The sequence below is a fragment of the Aythya ferina genome (assembly GCF_964211825.1).
Source record: "Aythya ferina genome assembly, chromosome: Z".
Taxonomy (NCBI): Eukaryota; Metazoa; Chordata; class Aves; order Anseriformes; family Anatidae; genus Aythya; species Aythya ferina.
The window spans coordinates 43,266,927-43,288,756 of NC_140299.1; the positions used below are offsets into that span (position 1 = coordinate 43,266,927).

A 21,830-nucleotide genomic window follows, 5' to 3' on the forward strand; every position below is an offset into this window, starting at 1 on the left:
TTTTTCTCCTCCTCCTTCTTTGTCCCAGCCTTCTGGTTCTCATTTTGTCAAGCACCTTATCTGTGGCTTCTGGTCACATTTTCTTGAGTATAAAAGAGTTTAGTCTTCTAAACTCCGTTTTGAAGCAGAGGAAGATGTGACTTCTCTGAACGTTCACTTTACAAACTTGCTTCAACTTTTAGCCACAATTAACCCAGTGATGGAAGCTGAAGATCTGATGTTAGGATTTTTACTTTTTTTTCCTTTTCTTCCTACAAAGGTTTTTCCTTATGATGTAAGTTTTCTACTAGTGAGGGGGGTCGGTTTTTGTTTTAAAACATCCATCCCTATTAACGGTTTGAATGACACAACTTGAAAAAAAGCTCTAAGTCTAGAAATGAAACAGCTATGATGAGTTTACCTAAAGATACACACTTAATAGTGTTGTTAAGACAACATGAAAGTGTTTTGCTTCCTAAATTTATTTCTTGATCTACAAAAATTCTGTACTAAATACTTTCTGAAGAACCAGTAACTGCCATGGTGAAGTCTAAAACTGCCACATGTGAAGGATTTTTTTTATTCTAGTATTGGCATTTATTACCACCCAATCTGAATAATCTACTGGAAAGAACAGTTCTCTGAATTTTTTAATTACATGCATTCATTTGTGCTATAAGCAATAATTAACAGTAAGCTTGTTAAAACAGCCCATAAGCATAGCATACAATGATGTGTTTTAAGTGACAGACAAAGACTGTTATGCAACTTGTAATATTGCAAATAATGTCATTTCACCAACTTTACAGTACAGAGATCTTAGAGCAGTTTTAGAAGTCTAAGGTAAGCAAGCAAGCAAGTGGGGTTATAGACCAGGATACCAATGCAAATGGTAGAAATTATAAAGCAAGAGCAGTTTTAACTGATACACTTTCTTACCTTGTATTTACCCTGGTCACATCCACATAATGTGCTTTCCATGGTGTAGCTCCTCTGTACTCCAATCTCTCTCCAGACAACAACTCGTGCTGTTGACTCCTTGGACTTTTCCACTACAAAGCTGCAGCTGCCCATACAGAATGCTGGTGCAGTTTGACTCAGGATCTTAGGGAGTGTCTGCAAGACAATAATCCGAAAGAGACGGTGATTCTTTATTCCATTTACAAAAGGAAGGGAAGAGAAAACATTAAATCACAAACTGTCATCAGACAATCTGTCTGTAGTTTAAATTAATATAAGAGTAATAATTAAAAAGACTTTGCCAGCTGGACTTATTTAAGCCCAGGAGGCTCAAATGACAACAGGTTCGTAACTTCCTACTTGTTTAAATCCTATTTTTCAGACGCAGTTCCTAAAATGAAGTATTAGTTAAGTGTATAGGAATGAGGAATTCTTCAGGTGATCACTATCTCCTTCTAATTCACCCAGATAACTTTGCTTAAATTACGTGTCCTACACAACCCTTATAGTTAAGGAAGCATAATTCAGATATTGAACTGTTCCAACAATCCAACCTGCAGACCTAACAGGCACAATTTTATTAACACATAAAATTCATCCATATTCTGCAAAGCACTAAGCACACAATTAACCTCAAGATTATGAATCAAAGTTCAAGCTGTTCACATTACAGCTATGGAAAATCATAGAATCATCTAGGTTGGAAAAGACCTTCAAGATGGCCTGACCTACCAGGTCCCATCATGTCCTTTGGTGCCAGGTCCACATGCCTCTTAAATGCTCCAGGGATGGTGAACTCTACCACTTCCCTGGACAACCTGTTCCAATCTTTGCTACCCTCTCTGTGAAGAAATTCTTCCTAATATCTAATCTAAACCTCCCTTGGAGCAACTTGAGACCATTTCCATGACAGGATTATCATTCCTCACCTGAGAAAAGAACTGACACGCTGCTTGTTACAACCTTTCACTACCTTTCAGGTAGCTGTAGAGAGAGCTGAGGTCTCCCCTCAGCCTTCTTTTCTCCAAACTATAAAACTCATGTGCTCTCAGTCACTCCTCATATGTCTTGTTTTCTAGATCCTTCACCAGCTTTGTTGTTCTACTCTATATGCACTCCAGCACCTCAACATCTTTCATATAGCAAGGGGCCAAAACCTGCCCTTCTTGTAGGTTAGTCACATTTGCTAATTTCCAGTCAACTGCATCCATCATGGTTAGCTAAGACTGCTGGTAAATTACTGAAGTCTCCATCCAATAAAGGATGCAGATTCTCCTAATCTTCCTTTCAATGTTCATGTATTTATAAAAGCACTTTTTATTGTCTTTTGCTGCACTATACAAATTGAGTTCCAGTTGGACTTTGGCCCTTCCAATTTTCTCCCTGCACAATTAGGCAACAAGCTCTATAGTCCTCATGAGCCATCCACTCCTTCCAGAGTTCATGAACTCTTTTCCTTGCTGAGTTCCTGAAGAAGCCAGGCTGATCTTTAAAGAAAAAGGTCCTGCCTTCCTGGCCTCATTTGCCTTTCAGAACCACTCCCAAGACAGGTTTCTAAATAGACCAAATGCTGCCTTCTGGAAATCCAAGGCAGCAGTTCTGCTAACCACCTTCCTTACTTTACCAAAGATCAAAAACCCTATCATCTCATAATTGTCATGCTCAAGACAGCTTCCAACCATCACATCACCCACAAGTCCTTCCAAGTTTGCATCTCCTTAGAAAACACAAGCTGTTTGGATATTTTAGGTTGCACATATTTCTAATTGCCACATGGCGGCAGTGGAGCTACACAGAATAAATTATCACATAATTCTTTGAATTTTATTTTATGAATTTTTAAAAGGTTATATAATACAGTGGATGTTGCTCATGTAAATTAATTGTGTATTAGGGGTAAATGCCTCATAACTACATGTTTTTAAAACAGGAACTTTGCTTTTTTCCATATATATGAGTATTTCTCGGGGTAATTTTGTTATTTTTGCTTATTTTCTTGACCCTATTCTATTATTTCCCATACTCAAATGATTTTTTTTCCATTGACTAATTATAAATGCACAGAAGTATATTTTCCATATATTTGCTTCAAGGTGTTGAACAGAAAAAGCACACAATGCTATTTGAAAAAAAATTAAGCACTCTGCTAACAGTAAATTCTTAAGCTGTATTAGCATACAAATGATGTTTAAAGCTATCAAAATATTTTGACATACACAGATGAACTAAAAGCGATCATTCCAAATAAGTCTGGTTATGCTATGAAGTCACTGTGTGCACAGAATAAGACTAGGAAGTTATTTGAAAGGCATATTCCAAATGCATGCCAAGTGAAAAAGGTATTAATGTCAAACTTACCCTATAACCAGGGTCTTCCATTAGGTCACAAGAGGCAGCATTAACATTTGTGTGCCACATTGTCTCTTTGATGCTGCAGCCATACATAAATACATTCTTTTTACGTGAATGGCCATGATAATCGCAGTAAACCTACAATTAACCATATACCACTATAAAGCCAAGGCACATAAATTTTAAAAATCTTCATTTATCCTTCTATTGTATTTATATTTTCACTGTTGAAAGTTCAAAAAAAATATCAAACAAAACTCTCTATATGATAAACTTTTGCATTATGAGGAAAAGGCAGGATTCTTCTATGGAAGGATTTAACCCTCCACCCTAACAATAAAAACAAATTCAGACTTAGAAATCTGCAAAAGCTCATTTCACCAAGTCAAATTTTTAAGTGTGATACGTTGTAAGACCTTATGAAAATGTTTGTTTTATAGAACAGCTAAGTTTAAAAGCTTCAGAATTGTTTATACAGACATACTCACCAGTGGTAAACGTTTAATAGCAGCCAAATATTGCAGTAAGCCTTTAGCATGGTAAATGGTGGGATGCAGATCTGGATTTGGATTTTGCCACTGTCTGTTTAAGTCTTCTCCACTTAAAGAGCAACGGTGGCTATTGCAGAGGAAGAAGGAAAAACACATGATAATATGTTTGTATTATCTGAATACTTTTAAATAAGCTTCCCCCCCAACCTGAAGTTTTAGTTGTTACCACTGCTTCTTTGGAACAGCCTGGTAAGAAATAAACTTCAGTTTTATAACACTGTGATTAATAGAAATGTATAGAAATATTTGAGCTTTTATTTTTAAGCCATGTTACAGAAAACGTAAAAATAAATCAGAAGTGGCTTCTCATATTAATTTAATTGTTATCTTGCGTATGTGCTGTTGAAACTGAAAGCTTGTGATTTTATTTAAATGCTAGTTCAAAATCAGTAACTTCAAACATATGGTATCTTTACAGTTTTGGTGTGTTGACTTCTGTAACAAATACTAATGTCAACCAGAAATCTAAGATTTCAACGTGAAGTCATCAGGAGACAGCCAGCTATTACGAAAATAAGGAAACAAAAATCATCTCTGTATTCAGCAAACTTTCAGTAAGAACTGTTTAGGTTGCAGAAATTCACATTTGTACAGTCATTTTCAGTACATTTCTTTTTTAATTGTGTCTGATTGGACAGATTTGTTAACTCTCTTAAATTGTGTTAAACTTTCACTTATAGTCTGAATGATTTAATTCCAGGTTTTCAGGTCGTACGTATTTTTATGTATATAAAGAGAGGGTTCTACTCAAATCTATCATTGGTTTGAATGTGTTTTATTGTTGTTTTTTTTGGAAAAACTTCTAAAATACTACTCATAACTAGGTAAGAAAGAAGTGCAGATTCACCATACTGGAATTTCCATTTTATGAGAACTCCCTATAACCAATATAGACTGCTGAATACTTATTGATTGCAGTGTCAAAGCGTTCTGAAATATTCCTTGGATTTAGTAAGAAAAGTAGTAGTAAATGAAAGTATTGCCATTAAGCTATCATAAATTCAGGATACTCTCTTACTGACCTAATATAGTTCTCCCCTTTAATAACACCTGATGACACAGCCACTTCCATAACATCCTTCTAAAAAACACAGGAAAAAAAAAGGGAGAACTATATAAAAAGATGTATCAGATATAAGAACTTACTTTTCATGATAAATATGAACTTGTCATACTTTTTCTAGAAGCAGCTGTGGTATCATATACCATTCTATACCTATCCGAGACTGCGAACAGTAGTATTTTCTAGTAGTTCAGAGAGACAATTAAAATGATATCAAATCAACCATAAAAAATGAACATATATTTATAAAGTTTGAATTCCTGAAACAACTGCACCTACCTTGGAAAGCCAAAAAATGGAAAACTAAGGTCTAGAAATTTCCTAAGTAATTTTCTTCATACTAAATACTTCTTTTGTTAAATATGTTTATGTTTTGGGATTAGTTTATATTTTTTTTATTTTTTTTAATAACAGATTCAAAGACTTTGTATTAGAGGTCAAGTATCTGTAAGTAAACTTATGCTTACTTTCCATTGATGACACCATCCGGATTGAGCATGGGAATAATTTTGAAAATATAAGATTCTCGTAAACTTTGGGCATTTGGGTTATTGCTCATAAGATATTCCAGTGTTCCCTTCATAACCCAGCTTGCATTAGTCTCTCCAGGATGTACACGAGCAGACAGAAAAATATAAGGACGATTCCCTAAAAAGAAGCATGCACAAAAGTTGCAAAATAAGACTCAAGCTAATTAAGCAGTCTGTTAATTGAAGAGAGGAAAAGACAGCCTCTTTTATTACAAACCACAATAGATTATTTGGGAGTTATTTTTCAGTATATTCACATAAATGGGGAATTCTTGATACAGCTTGCCAGAATATTGTTACAAGGACTGCTAATTACAGAATTCTCACAACTGAGCTTTAAATTCAATCCAAGACACATGAGCATAACCAGCTTGAGCTGGTGATTACGATCTGACAAGTTTGATGCTTTTTTTTTTTTTTTTTTTTTTTTTTTGCAATAGACAAAACTTGTGGCAGGGAAGAATAAAATAGAATGCTGTTATGACCAAAGTGCAGTTCAAATCACAGTAGCTTACACATGACTCTATCTTTAGCTCTGGGAAAGATTTTTTTTTTTTTGACAAACAAATATGCTGAACTTTTGGAGACAAAAAAGGAACTCAGAACTCAGGTACCCCTTCCAAGGTGTATTGTCTGCAAAATGCTACATGCAAAAATATCTAGCAACTTACTTAATATTTGAAAGAAAAAAAGTCACTTATAAATATCCTTGACTACCACAAGTATTTTTAAATACAAAACAAATCCTGAATATGAACAACCTTCTCCTCTAATGTGATTCATTAATCTTACTCTATTTACATTGCTACTTTTACAATGCACAGTGGTTAATACTATTTTTTTTTTCATAAAGAGATGTTTTGCCATTCTTTTCAGTTGATGAGAAAGAAAAATCATACTTACTAAACTGACAGATATGTTCATAGTAATTTGACTCTGGCATGGCTGTAATAGTGACTAAGGGACAACTGTTGCCAGCCAGGGTCTCACAGAGAACATCTTGTCGAAAATATATCTGTTGAGGGTTGTGCATAGATTCCAACTTCTGAAGATGCATCTTCATCCCCAAAATAATGACAAAAAAAAATACAGATCAAATGTTTTGCAATCATTTATGACAGCTTATTCCACGTGTCCTGTTTAATCCTTCTTTCTTTTTGTCATTCTAAACAGTATTAAAGCTCCCATGGTACTTTTGACCATTAAATACCACTCTCTGTATTTCTAACAAACTGACTGCTTTTCTTTATATAGCCTGCTGTTACAACTGCTTTGAGGCAAATGAAGGAACAGAGAGTAGATTTCTTCCTTTTCTACCAAATGAAACTGTAAGGGTACGTGGAAAGTGAGTGCCTGTGATTCACTAAGGTTACCTGATCAGGGACCTTTTCAGTGCAGAAGATAACAAGTAAAGGGGGAAGCAATAACCAGGAACGAGAGAGAGACAAAGCTGGTAAACAAGATATAATAGAAACAATGGCCAAGATCAAATGTCTCCAGGCATTAGGCTGGTGGGCCTGGAAAAATACAGGCAAAGCTTTGGAGAAAGCTAGTTGGACTAGCCAGCAAGTTTGAGGACCCAGGTCCAGGCAGGGTTACCAAGCAGGCAGAGTCATGCTGGTCTTTGGGAGGCACCACGAGGCAGAGTGCCTGCCAGATGAGCGTGTGCACCCATGTGCCAGTAAGCATCCATCTGGACTAGCCTGCAAGCAGAAGGCCTCTACAGCAGGTAAGAGGGATGAGGATCAGGCAGGGGATTGCATGGACAGATGGGCCATAGCAGCACCCCACGACGTGTGCATGCTTGTGAATCCAGGGAAGGGGGATGCTCTCACTTGGATCAGCAGTCTTTACCAGCTGGAGAGAAGGAAAGAGACTTGAAACTAGGTTTAAAGTAAGTATTGGAAATGTTAAATGAGGGCTGTTGAAGGCAGCACCTTGTCTGTGCCAGTCTGTGTAGCTGTGACACTGGGGGGTGGGGAGATGGGTGTCAGTCTGTCTCTATCTAGGTTACTGCTACTACTGACTGAACCTGCAAACAGGGAAGCAGCAGCCACATCCATCAACCTGGGACAGAGACCCCTGGGTCCCTCAGCTGGGCTCCAGCAGCTGGTTAGGCAGAAACCCCAGGCCTCAAAGCTGTTGGAGGCAGCAGCTGCTTATAAACTGCCATCAGGGAGAGAACACTCCTTTGTAAAAAGCTTTGCTCAACACAGTTTCATACTAGCCACTGAATCCCCAAGCGTATTTTTAATACTATGACAAAAACAACCACTTGAAATTCCAACCAAGTTTTGCTTGGTACTTTACAATACCCTTTTCAGGTAATTCATTATCCTGAAAATGTCCCTGATTATCTTACGTAATTGTAACTTTGATAGATCTGTTATGAAAAGGTATACATACATCATCAGGATATGAGTCATTTGACTCAAAATAAATAAATAAATAAAATTCAATTAGTAGTTTTCCAGACAATTATGAATTGTGATTCTCAGAAAAAAACTTTTAGCCTGAAAGGATGCATTTATTTTTCCAGTTACTGTTTTTTATAACAACCTACACATCACCATTCTAAGTACTAATGTTTTATAATCCTCAATTTCAAGCAGCATTTTGAACTCCACAGAAAGAAGTAAAAAGAAATCAATCACGAATGCTTCTGTATCACATTCTCTAAATGTGTAAATATTGATCTTTGTAATGGATTGTAATCTTCTCACCTTTAAAGTTGAGTATGTATATGGATAATGGTAAGCAAAGTAGCAGACATCATCTTTATGTTGAAAAGTCACTGTGAACGTAATCGTGTAGTAAGATTTTCCTTTCTGACCCCCAGCAGCAATCGAACTTCTTGAAAAATGATTCCTAAGAGTAAAGTGAAGTGAATAGACATACTAGAATACTTTTCAGTATCGTTGATTATTTCTGAACCACATTATAAGAGCAAGAAAATTTTTAGGGACTGTATTTCTCTTCCCTTTTCATCCAGGTTAAATCCACTCTTTCCCACCATCTGTAAGATACTTCATCACAGTAGGGATACACATGCATGCACATCAGGAAGATGCGAGTACACAAACAAACAAAAAAAGGAAGTAAGCAACTGTTGACCAGAAGGGTAACACAAGGATATGCTGTTACCTTCTCATCCTGTGTTTTATGATTGCTCTACAATGATTGCATGATTAAATAGAAAACAGACTAAATACGAACACCACTTTATCAATATTACTGGAAATCACTATTAACATTTCAGTAAACAGGTATTTGCACATTCCATAAAAAGGTTCTCCAGCAATATGTAATGAAAGATGAACTACATTTGCTGTGTGCTAATAAAAAAAAAAAAAAAAAGCACCCAACATCTGTCACTTGTGTCATTCTCTACAGCTGAGGAAGAAAAACGTGTTCAAAACCAAACCACTAAAATGTAATTATTAAAAGTTAATACCAAACATTTTTCCTTAAAAATTCTACTTACACTAATCTTCAGTAAAAGCTTTGGTGTATGTTTGACAGGTGTACTTACTTATAGTAACAAATATCTGTCCCAACACGAGTCCATGATGGTCGAGAATTTAATGCTTCCTGAACAGAATACATAAGGGGCTGCATGCCTTCAAGGAAAAAATGCATCTCATTTTAATGCTTAACCTTAAACGTCGCAATCTTATAAGTAATGGACCACATCAACATTTTTATGTGAGTCTCCAAACTAGCTATGCTCATTTACCATCAAAGAGTACACTTGTATAAATATCTGAATATTATACATTCTATACATTCTTTTTCAATCAGGTCACAAAAGACTGTCCTTCCTCCTTGTTTTCAGAAAACAGCAAATTAAAAAAATCAGATCTACACAAGGTGAAAACAAAATGTGTAAGCGAAAGCTGTGGTTAGCACAAATAATAATCCACGAAAATCTAGGGTTCTACTCTATCCAACTCACCTATATAGAAAGGCTTCAAAAAGTTGTTTTTTTTTTAAAAAAAAAAAAAAAAAAAAAACTATTATCCATTCACGTGAATAGCTGTAAAAGTAACTGATGTTTCAGAATGATATTTTTTTTTTTTTTTACAGTAACAGTTTATATTTTTGGAAGAATATAGTTAAGTTGAATACTTCGTATCAAGTTGGAATGGAAAATTATATATCTTAATTGAACAGTATTTGCTACTTAGGTAATTAGTCAAATATATTGACTGGTTCAATCAATATACTTAAAAAAAGTAACTACTAAGTGTTTGAAACATATGAATGAAGATCTAAGGTAACTGGTGAAAACAGAATTTAAAAGCATTTTACTACTGGTTAAACTACTTGGGTATTCCTGGATTCTACCAATGTGAATTATAAATTATGACAAAGACTAATACGATGTTACTCTATCCCAAGTGTCTGAGGATGAGTGGGAGAAGGGATTTTCTCTTTCTCCTCTACAAATGACTAAAAGGAAGAATTCTAGAATATCCATCAGAAAAAAAAAAAGAAGAAAAAAAAGTTTTTACACTGAATGCCTGAAATCCAGACAAATAGAATAAAGGTGTATCAGGTAAGCCAATATTTTTGGATGAGGCACAACCATGAAACAGTAATAGGTAGAGACTACAGGGGTTCTGTGCATTTACAAAGCACATAAGTTCAGAGGAGACTTCAGATTCCTTCTCAAACACAATGCACCTCTCTTCCTATCAGTAACACAAAGCTGTCTGAGAAGGTGTCCACCTACTTTCACTTCTGAAAATACACCTTTGTTCAGAAAGGGATTAAAGACATTAGCTGCCATTTTCCTCCACCTGTGCAGGTCAACAGGCTTTGGTGGTGTCATCCCCACAACAGTCTTAACACAAATTTTAGCTGCAGCCACCAGTAACATTCTTCAACCAGAAACGTGGTTTCACTCACAACACAAAATTTTAAAAACTGACAGCCACTGTTTTAAGATTTTTTTTTTCTTTTTACCGAAGCTTGTCAAAACATTCTCTAATAATGCTATTTTAAAAATCCGATCTGTAAGAAAACACAACTATACCAGTCCCCAGGAGGCTTAAGGGGGGAGAGGAAAGGAAGCAGCTTAGTTGTCTAGTACAGAGCTTTTTCTACATATTTCTTCTCAAAGTATGGGAAATATATCTTACCGTAGTTAAACTGACTGTTTGACTTTTCACAGTTGATGATGTTAAACCGGTAACCAATGCCTGTTTTCATTCCACTGACTTCAAAGTAAAACCATTGATGATAATGATTGCTATTTATATCTGAGTTCAGAATTAGATCGTACTCGTTTCTGAAGATTAACAAAAACAAATTAATCTTTTTTAAAAAAAATCAGAAATGAAAAGCCTTGCATGTAAAAAGAAAAGCTGAAATATCTTACTTTCTGATTTGAATAACTTTACGTAGGTTTCCAGATTCGAACTTGGAATTAAACTTCAAAACATCTGCTTCCTCTGGCACTGACCAACTAAGGGTACAAAAGAAAAAAAAAGGGGCCAATAAGTAAAACAGATTTGACTGAAACAAACTCATTAGGTTAATTTTAGCCCATATTTGTTAACTTAGAAATTATTTTGAACATTTCCACAAATATATCTTGAATAGCAGAAACAACATTACTTTAAAATAAACTTTTAGTGAAGTCTATCATAACGCTGCCACTTTTAAAATTCCAGATCATATAACGGAGAAAGAGAATAGGCTTAGGCTATTATTTGAGTATTGTTTTCAGTGGGGTAAAAACTTACCTGGAATTATCAAGATCATATACAACTCTGTCTATAATGTCATTTTGATGAATTAGTCTTTCAATATCTTGTGAGATTTTTGTCCTAAAATAAAAGAAGAATGACCATTTAAATTGTTGTATACTGTTTCCAATTACAAAAGAGAAATTACCTCATACAACAAAGAAAACTAACATTAACATGAAGACAGGGGACAGATTTTCAAAGAGACCTCAGCCTCATCCCCACTTATGTGCACGAATTATAGGTGTACTTCATTTTAAACACCTGCATTCACAGCTGACTGATTTCAACATCTGTATGTGAGGGAACTGAGTTTTCATGCACACAACCCACTGGGTTTTATCTTATGTAAATAAAATAAAAAAGTACCATTTCATAATGTATAGTAGTAGCAGGAATTACTCAAACATTACTTTTGTTAATGCTTTAATCTAGGACAGCACTTCATAGTATTAGTAACTCACTTGAGTCCTATCATAACTAAAATTAAAGAGTTTTAGAGAGTAGGTCGTGCAGTGAGTGTGTTAGTGCACTAGCTTTTCACCTCTGGAGATCTACGTTCATTTATCGACTAGGTAACAAATAAGAATGAATTTGGTGATGTCAGCCAAATGCCAGCTGTATGCTTATCCAGATCATAAAACCATTGCACAACTGGCAGTATCTAGGTCCTGGTTTGGAAAAGTAAGTATGTTTTGCAGTTCAAGAATGAAATATAGTGGCAGAGCTGTGTGGAAAAGCTTGCACAGCACCTGCAATAAGAAGAAAAGGAGGCAGATTAACAATGAAGAATACAGGAACAGAGTTGTAAAGAATGTTCAGGCTGGAAACTGTCCATTTAATTAAGATAAATATTGTTGACAAATGAGGAAAAGAAGGTAAACACAGAACTTTAGGACCTCATTAAATTAAGAGCAACTGAAAAGTAAGCAAGTCACAAGCCCACCATACCGACAGAACTGTAAAAATGCTGACTCACCACCACCTATTTCACCAAGTTCAGTTCAGGGCAGAACTACAGATTTTCGATCTTACACAAATCATTAACTCTCAGCGTGCTTCAGTTTCAAAGCGTCATAATACTTTCTACTATCACAAGAGTTGTGCCAGAGTAAAATCCATTAATAAATATCAGACATTGAAAACACAAAAAAGAATAAACAAATGGTATTCAAGATGCACACTAAAAGGCAAAGTTGTAGTGGGTATTTTCAGGTACTAAAAAAAAAAAAAAAAAATCGAGAGATAGGAGAATCTATTTTAAGATAATTAAAAAAAAATACAAAAAAAAAATACTGTTGACACAAAACTCTGTGTTTTTAGGCCATTTTTTGTGGATCCTGATTTACCTAATGATCACTTCTAATAGAGGATTAGAAAATATTAAAGTGTACAGAAAAAAAAAATTAAAAAATAAGGAATAGAAAAAAGTCAGTATTGAATCCCTAATTCACAGAGAATTGAATTAAGTAATATTTTTCTTTTCTGAATAGTAGAAAAATAAAGAAGACTTCTGTTATTATCAGATGGCATTAAGGCAACGGATTAAGGCAACACATTGTTTTCCAAAGAAGACGTAGCTGACAAGCAGTAACTAACTGCACACAGTGAAGAGAACATAAATCCCACTGAATGCCGAAAGAATTTGGACACTAATTTCCGAAAGACTTAAAAGCTTCCCTATGTCCTCTACCAAACTCATTTTCAACACCTTTCTGCAAATTTAAAATTCCTAAAAAGATTAAGGCCTCTTCAAACAGGTTCCTTTCTCAGAAATTTGTTACATTGCAGTAACAAGACCAAGCCCTTTCCAGAAAACTGAGTTCTTAGAACAGCATATCTTAGAAAGATTACATGAGATTTTTGATTCAAGCTTTGCATTGGAAGGTGAAATTTCATACTTGTTTCACGGATGAGCTGAAGTATATTTCCAACATAGATAGTATACCCCAACAAAAATAAAGCATTTTAAAGCTAAAACAAATATCATCAAGAATTACCTTCACAGTTTAGAGATCTGCTTTATGTACAACCTCACAAGTAGGTTTGTTTGTCAAAAGGCAGAGTTTAATACGGTGCTTTATTTCTAAGAAGAATGAGCAATGGAATGACAAATTTTATTTGTTTTTAGAGACTTCATTCGATATAATGTTGCTCAGGAAAATTCAGAATGATTAAGTACTGCAAAACCCTACATGAAGATCTGCATGATTTTCTTAAAATGCAGTTCTTAGTCTTGCATCAGAAATCAACACATCTGCAGATAAACTGAATCTACCTTAAAAATAAGCATATGGGGAAGGTCATTCTTTAACACAAGTTAGCTTTCTAGTAATAGTACATATATTATGCCATTAGTATTTTAATATTTGTTCATTTCATCAGAAAGACCACCTTTTTATGACAGGTCTGAGAATCAGCTGAAATATTTCAATTCTACTGCCTAGTTTTAAAGACACTTAATCTCTTTATCATCGTAATCAATAACTAAATGTAAATATGAACAATCTCTTGAATGTGGTTAAATTTATGGGTATGACACTGACAGCATTCAAACAATAATTAAGCAAGTGACAAGATCTACTACCACTACTTCTTGCAAAAACTTTTTTTGTCTTTACAGTAGCTTAATTTTACTCATGAGCCAGCTCTTCATACTATCTCTGCAAATGACTACCAGTGACATTCAATATTTTTTAATAATGAAAATCTCAGCAAACAAATAATTGGTTATGTTGACATGCTTATTCTGTGTCATTTTGCAGATCTAATACAGACTACATCCTTAGCAGTTGTTCTGTTACATTGCAAACATTAAAACCAAATACTTAAAAAGTATTATTTTAATTTTTTCCCACTGCATTTTGCTGAAAGATAGCTTTGGTAGCACAGGAATGTGAAAAAGTGAAGTACCTTTCAACTATCAACTATTAATATTTGATAAGACCTAAGGGGAACATTCAGGTATCTTAACTGAAAAAATACTAATGCTGAACACATGAGCAGTCTAGCACATAGTCTCTTCAGTGCTTTTACAGTTCCTCTAATACAAATAGAAGGAATTCCATTCATGTACACCAGAATTTGTACTTATTTGTGCAAATTTGCACTTATTTACAGACAACACAGAGAAGCAGCCAATAAAAAGCTTCAAGGGGAAATACTGTTGATACACCCTTATGTCCACAAGCTCTCAGACTTCTCATTTTTTTGACTGATAAAATACACTGCAACTCATTGTTTAAGTAAAATATTCTGTAGTTGAACAGTTAAGTTAGAAAGCATTACATCTCTAGCTTTTTTCTTCTGATTTATGAAGTGTTAAAGCATTGTGGAGCTTTTTGTTTATGTTGTTGGGTTTTGGTTTGGTTTGGTTTGGTTTTAAATAAAAACCAAAAGATATATATGGGGGGGATGACAGGGACAGAAATTAAGACTACAAAGTAAACTTAGTATTTAGAAATTGGAATTACTGAATGAGAATTTGCAAAGATTCTGATTCTCTTCTTATTTAGGGCTTTGCATTGATTAATGCCTACTCACTTACCTTCAAATTGTTTTTCAATTAAAGCAGTTTTAGATGCCAAGGTAAAAATTGTATAGGCTAAGATTAACAGGCATGTAAAAGATTACTTTTCAAGGGAGACAATAAGAACAAAAGGCATACAGTAACTCACCTCTGCACTCCATAAGGCCTTTCCAGAATAGGCTCTTTAAATGGGGGTGGAATATGGCCAAAATAATCTGGATAGGCCACTTCTGAATATTCAGGAATAGATTTTGTGTTTTTCACCATTTCAATATAGAGATCACAGTCGTGAACTGGTGATACATCAGAAACTTCAAGCACTACTTGTTCCCCTGATGAACTAGATCTGGAATCCTCCTCCTCCGAATCCACTCCAGTGCAACAGAGTTTTCCCAGGTGGACAGATGACCCTTCAAAAAGACTACCTCCACAAGGTGAAACATGTTCACAAGTTTTACTACATGCAAGTGGGGTAAGGCTAGCTTTGTTTTCCTTCTTTATTACACACCCTGCATAATACTGATCACTTTTTGTACTGTTCTGCAAGCTGATTCTGTCCAAGCCTTTGACAATTTCTTGGCTTAGACACTGGCATGATGGAAGCAGCTTCCTTTGATCATTTTGCTGAAGTAAACTACTGTCTTTGATACTATCTTTCTTTGGTAGTTCCAGAAAGGCTGGCCTCCTATTGCATTCTTCTGTCAATAAAGAATTACTCTCCTTCAAAGAAATTCCTTTAACTGAGAGGTTTGCTTCAGCAGAGACCTCCTCTCCTGCTGTAGGAACAACAATAGGTCCACCCAGATTTGCATCAGGTACAAAAGGCTTTGGTTCCTTGGAGACTAGGTCACAGTCCTTAAAATATAAAAGAGAAAAAAAAAGCATAAAAACAACAAACAAGTAGTTTATCAAGAAAAAATTATCAAGTCATACCATTCTACTCTCAATATTAAAGCAACACACAATATTAAACTAAACAACTCCCTAAACACCAACCCTATGTGTACCTCTAGAACTGCAAACTGTGTCCCCTCTTTTATTTTTTTTTTTTTTTTTTTGCTGGAGTAGCTATCCACTCAAAACAAAAGCATCAAACTGTGCTTCAGAGTCAACTCTTCATGATGAGGACTGCATTGGAAATCATATACTTTACCTGAAAGTTTTCTGAAAGTTCTGGGAAAAATTTCTCATACATTTTCAATTCTTCTAAAGGTCGTCCCAATTCCTGTCTAGGCTTCAGTTTATTAATATCAGTCTCAATATCATCATTCTGAAACACCAGAAGAAATTAATCTTCAACCCAGAATTAATGAACTTCTAAAATAATGATAATCAGCATTTATATCTGATGCAGACATGCTTTAAAAGTCAAATATCACTATTTTAAAATGAGCTGAACCACACATTTCATCATTATTAAAAGCATTTTGATTTCATCAGTATCTCAACACTTCCATTTCAACAGAAACATCACAAACATAAAACAATTTTCTTGCTTTCATCAAAATGTATTATGCACAGACATCAGACTACCCTTTACATAAGATCTATGCATAACCCAACCATCTCAATCTGACGTGTAGAGATTTCATCTGACTGCAGTGACAAAGGAATAATTGCTTCAATGAAAGACGATATTCCCTTCGTCAGGTCTCATGAGTGCCTTGAATAAGTTGTCATTACAGTCCATAGACAGATGATTCAATCAACTCCTGAATACATGTAACATAAAAATACTGAATAAGGCTGTTCTGACTTAATTTCCTTTCACGTCCTGACTGGAAGACGGAGAGCAGAAGAAAACCTTCCAAAAGCAATAAAACAATGGGAGATCCAATCTCTTCCATTGGCTGAACTCCAAGGTTACCTTGCTGAAAACACTGACCTAGTCAATCACCCTTTTCACCACTCAACACCCTTTTCATATTTAAACCCATGGCTGTATACACAATTCAAGCAATTTAAAAATAAACAAGTAATTGCTGTATCTGATTTTTGCTCTTTAGTTTTATCTCATACCAACCTTAAAATGTTGGTCCTTGTCATCCTCAATTTCAGTTTCAATTTCTGATTCTGTTTCAGCATCATCGTTGTCATCGCTTTCATCTACTACATCATCCACTACGATATAAAATAAGTTTTGTAAGGCTGATCATTCGCTTAAAGTAAAATATATACTCAAAAAAGTGTATGTACTGGGTTTATTTTCTTTCTACTTAACACTTGAAAAAAAATGTAAAAACCAACTTGTTTTAAGTCCTGTAAAAGCCCATAAATGTTAATTACTACAAGATTTAAAAAACAAAATGTTTGTTTCACAATACTGCAGACTCAATTTATTAAATTTCCATGCAGTTTAAGACAGAACAAAGACCTCTGGCTTAAACAAAGCAAAACAAAAACAAAAAAGCACCTCAAAAAAAAAAAAAAAAAAAAAAACAATGCAAAACAGCACACAGCCTTTAGAAATACTTTACAGTATAGAGGTGCCAAGAACATCTCAGCATGACTTGAGCTCAGCACAAAACCAGAGCTCAGCACAAAACCCTGCAGGAAATTTACCAACTGCTAATAAAAGGCTCACTTAGAAATTTACAGAATCACACTTCAGAAATTATACTGATTTAATAAGGTATTCTTATGTATTGCTTTTACAATACTGACTCTACAAAATTATAGTTTTAATAAAATCAGAGTTTTATCACCCCCAACATTCTGTATCTCTAGTACTGAAGTTTTTCTTAGATAATAAAAATCATATGTATCCTATTTCTCTGGGTTTTCCAATTCTTTGTTTACAGATTTCAAACACAAAGAAAAAGTATCAATAGCCTACTTCAACAGAACAGGTAGTTTCAAGAGAAGTATTATGTGTATGTAACACTATATTAAGTAGAGGTGTTACTTCTGTGGATTTTAGAACACAGTTGTAAATCACTTTTCTACTCTGAAAGTAAAGCAACCTCTAAACAGCTGCAGTTTAGGTCTGTCCTAAATAAACTCTGACGAGATGTGTGTCTTTTTTTCATAGCTATCACATTTTGTTTCAGAAAATGCTTTGAATAAAGTATTAAAACACCTGACTTCATCTCCTTACTTTGGAGCAACTTCCTCGCAGCGATTCTATTATTTGTTTACCCAGATACTAAACTGTTTCCCCATATCTGAAAATGCACTAAGCATTAATTCTGCAAAAATAATGAGAGGCAATCACAATGGGGTGAATCTATTTCCTACAAGGCATCATACAAATAGTCTGCAGATAAGTGATGCCTACAAGATTGGAAGAGTCCAAGAATGTAGAAGAATATACTCATCATGCAAATAAAGGAAGAATCACAAAGGATTAAAGTCAGCACTTCAAATGGTACACATTAACCTAAATTCTGTACATCCAGTTTACCAGAGTAACAGAAAAAAAATTAAGGAATGTGTATTTCTGTAAAACAGGATGTAGATAGTTACACTTCACACAGATAATACGTATGATGAGCTTAAAAGAGAGCCCATATAAGTTTGTAGATAAATATGTACAGACCATGCTTTACAATTCAGAGTTTGACGACCATTTTAGAGGTTGATCATATTTAGTTCCTCTTTTTATTTTTTTTTTTTATATATTATAACTCCAGAAACATAACCACATATGTATAGACAAAATTGTCATCAGTTAATATTAGAAACTGGTGCTCCACACTAACAGCTACAGACCGTTTGCTAGCTGATAAGAATCTCATTGGGGTCTAGGTTTTACTGGAGAAGATAAACACCTGCAGTTGATTCCACCTGACATACAGTGTATTAGACATACTCAAAGAAAAAACATTTTGAAATGACCATACCATCAGGAGGCAAATTGTACAGCTGAGCCACAGGACCACTGGCTGGAATAACTGGGAGTTGGAAATGAAAAGCACTTTTAATAGTTGGTAAAGGAAGACGATTTTTAGGAAAACATTTTCTCATTATTAGGCTGGATGTGTTGACAAGGGGATCAAGAGTTCTTACTGCAAGGCACTCCTGTTAACAGAAAAATAATGAAGACAAGAGAAAAGCAGCTCTCAAACTAGTAGTCAAACTGCATTTGTTTGTATAGATTTCTAAAATTCACTAATGGCTAAAATATTTGATATGAAATAAATTTTCAAACTTAAAACAGAAGCCTCCTTTGAAGGCTAAAAGAACTTCTGCCATCTGCCCTTAAACTCTCCTTTTTAAAACCCAGACCTCAAAGAGAAGGCTTTAAAAAAAAAATAAAATCAAACCACCCTCCCATAAATAGTCATAGCTGAATAAGAGTAAATAGGAATCTCCTCCTGCACCCTTTCCTTCTGCTTTAAGTAAGTTAAGAAAATAACCCTTACCCCCACAATTATGAATGATCATGAATATCGTTAAAACTATGATAAATTTGAGGTGAGAAAGCGTTTTTAAAGAGACAAACTGAACAACAAGAAAAAGAGAAAAACTTACTTGTGAAGTGTTGTAAAGGATTTTCATTCCATTTGCATCAATGAATGCTTTTCTTCCCAATTTGATGTTCGTAACACTTTTAATACACTGTAAAACTCCTTTACGTATCAGCATGTATCTGTGTCGACTATCATGACGGTGCCAATCAACGTAAATTGTTAAAAGCACATGCACATATCCTCTGTCTACTGCTCTCCTGGCATTTGTTTCTTTATTTAAAAAGAAGTTAAGAAAGTAAATTAAAAATTGCCCAATTATTTCAGTATTACTTTCATATCTATTATAGAATTATTATTTTTACACAAATTATTGAACTATTGCATTTAAGGTGTTATTTCAGGCACACTTGGCAGTGTTTTACATCAACCTAATCATAAAAAATGCTAGCAAATACGTTCCCATATTTTCTAGACATTTCTTAGAAGCCCTATGTTTGTCAGTATTGCCAAAATTTTAACTAAGTCATTCAAAGCCACACATATATACCTCAGCTGTACAATGAGATTGCTGCACATTTAACTTAACTCCTTATTGCAATTGGGAAGTATAATTACAAAGAGAATGAACTTATATCAAACATATCAATAACAAGTAATAGGCAAAATATTTTGAATCAATATGGAAATCATTAGCAGAATTTCCTCAGGTATTTCCATCTTGTTAAAATGAACCTATATGTTCAGTCATTATTGCTCCAAGACAATAAGTCTTATTATTTATTAGTCGTATATAATAAAATGTTCAGATTTTGGTGTTCTGTTTTTTTGTTTTGTTTTTCAATTGAAAACCCAATTTAAACATAAATTGGTTTTGAAAAGTGAGTACTAGAAAAATTTCTCTCCTTTTTTTTTTTTTTTTTTTTTAAACTAAAAGCATGCAATAAAAACAATGTACATAATAGACACCGGTAAATGGCAAGTGTACATATGCTACACAATTTTAAAACACATCATTTGTGTGTTGTTTTATTATTATTATTATTATTTTGGAATAATTTATTAAATAACCTTATTTGCTTGTCTAATTTATTTTGCATTGTGTTCACATAATTGTCTTCTGCCAAACAAAACTCGTATAAGTCTCATCTTAAAGACAACAAGCACAGGACACATTACTCCCATTAGAAGTGACCAAATGACTGAGTTCAGTTCTCTATACTTTGTTCCTCAGAATAACATTGCACATCATTTTTGTGTGTGTGTGTGTTACACTTAAAGGTAATTGTAAGATACTGTACACTAGCAAATTAAAAAAATAGCTTATGTAAAGCCTATCTATCAATATCCAAACACTGTGTAAAGACAGGATTGAAACAAATTTCTTACTATTTGTAATCCTTACGGTATTACAGCAACTATCACTCACGTCTATGAACTGAAAATACTCAATCCCTAAATGTTACCCACTTATTGGGTAATTGGTATGCCAAAACCACACACCAGAAATTAATGCTTTTATGAAAAGATTTACTTACATGAAGTGTAGGAAATTACAGTGTCAAGACCCCTCAGGACTGAATAAGAATTATCTCAAAATAAATGCACAAGACCTCCTGTTTCAAAATACACACCTTTTCAACATTTAATTTCTCTTCCCAACACTAAAATTTGACTGCAAATTCACAGAACAGAATACCAGAAATAATTCATAAATATTTATTTCCCTGGATTTTCCAAGGAGAAACTCCCAAATTAGTAAATACAAAAACCCAAAAGACCAAGTGTCACTCTCATCAAACCTGAGAAAACTCTAAGAAGTGTCTCAGAACTTTCCTGTCACACCTGAAATAGTTGTCTGCAAATCTAATCATGCCTCAGTCCTTATCCAACTCCACTAGAACAACTAGGAATGTTGCAGTTTTTAGAAATAATTAGGTTTTAATCCCTTGCCAATTATAGTCCTGGTGCAAAATCAGCAGAGAAGACGTTTGCCAGGGTCTGCTGCCATCAGCCAACACCTGGGAACAGACCGTTGTTCTCTTACCCCTGGTTCCACTTCATGGTCATCACAGACAGACTTGTCTTTAGGACCCAAGATCTAATTCATCAGAAAGGTATCTGAAAAACCCAGTATTTTCCCCTGTCATCCAACAGATATTTTCAGATATGTGTATGAAGAAGATGCATTGGAGATAAGCTACAGGTATCCACGGCTGCAGGGCTGAGGTGAGTGACTGTAAAACCGCCTTGGTTCCAGACCAGTTCTGCAGAAGCTGTGCAGCCTTTCTGCAGCAGAACTGAAGAGACAGTAACTGATTATTAAATATATATGTACTGTTCAAAAACGGAAGTACCAGATACCAATAAAACTGTAACCTTATCCTAGCCCTGGTTTTGTTTTGGCCACAGACTTAGTATTAGATCTACTCTTTGTCTATATACACAAACATCTGTATGTTTATACACACACATATATATCTCAGCTAGACAAACAGTTTCTTGTAGTTAAACACTTACTTGATTTTAGCAATGCAGCAAGTGTGTCTAAAGCAACCCTGTCAATATAACAAGAAAAGTCAAACAACAAACAACTAGTGAACTTCATCTACAACATTGTAAAAAATAAAAATAAAAAATACAGCTAACAGATTTCTTTAGCATCTACCTAAATGTTCTCCTGGTTGTGCTGTATCACAGCTTT

The 21,830-nt window shown here is 34.6% G+C and overlaps 1 protein-coding gene across 9 annotated transcripts in view; it reads right to left on the bottom strand.

Moving 5' to 3' along the window:
* AGTPBP1 (ATP/GTP binding carboxypeptidase 1) overlaps positions 1-21,830 on the bottom strand; it is a 66,131-nt gene that overhangs the window by 19,627 nt on the left and 24,674 nt on the right. For all 9 annotated transcript variants that reach the window (XM_084503859.1, XM_084503863.1, XM_084503860.1 and 6 more), the window contains 16 exons: positions 21,647-21,684; positions 19,191-19,399; positions 18,560-18,737; positions 16,741-16,838; positions 15,871-15,987; positions 14,866-15,572; positions 11,186-11,269; positions 10,819-10,905; positions 10,580-10,728; positions 8,968-9,055; positions 8,159-8,303; positions 6,339-6,492; positions 5,373-5,553; positions 3,780-3,909; positions 3,298-3,429; positions 919-1,095 (listed from right to left, as the gene is read on the bottom strand). In XM_084503859.1, coding sequence (XP_084359985.1) covers positions 919-1,095; positions 3,298-3,429; positions 3,780-3,909; positions 5,373-5,553; positions 6,339-6,492; positions 8,159-8,303; positions 8,968-9,055; positions 10,580-10,728; positions 10,819-10,905; positions 11,186-11,269; positions 14,866-15,572; positions 15,871-15,987; positions 16,741-16,838; positions 18,560-18,737; positions 19,191-19,399; positions 21,647-21,684 — 2,674 coding nt within the window. The remainder of the gene's footprint in view (positions 1-918; positions 1,096-3,297; positions 3,430-3,779; positions 3,910-5,372; positions 5,554-6,338; positions 6,493-8,158; positions 8,304-8,967; positions 9,056-10,579; positions 10,729-10,818; positions 10,906-11,185; positions 11,270-14,865; positions 15,573-15,870; positions 15,988-16,740; positions 16,839-18,559; positions 18,738-19,190; positions 19,400-21,646; positions 21,685-21,830) is intronic.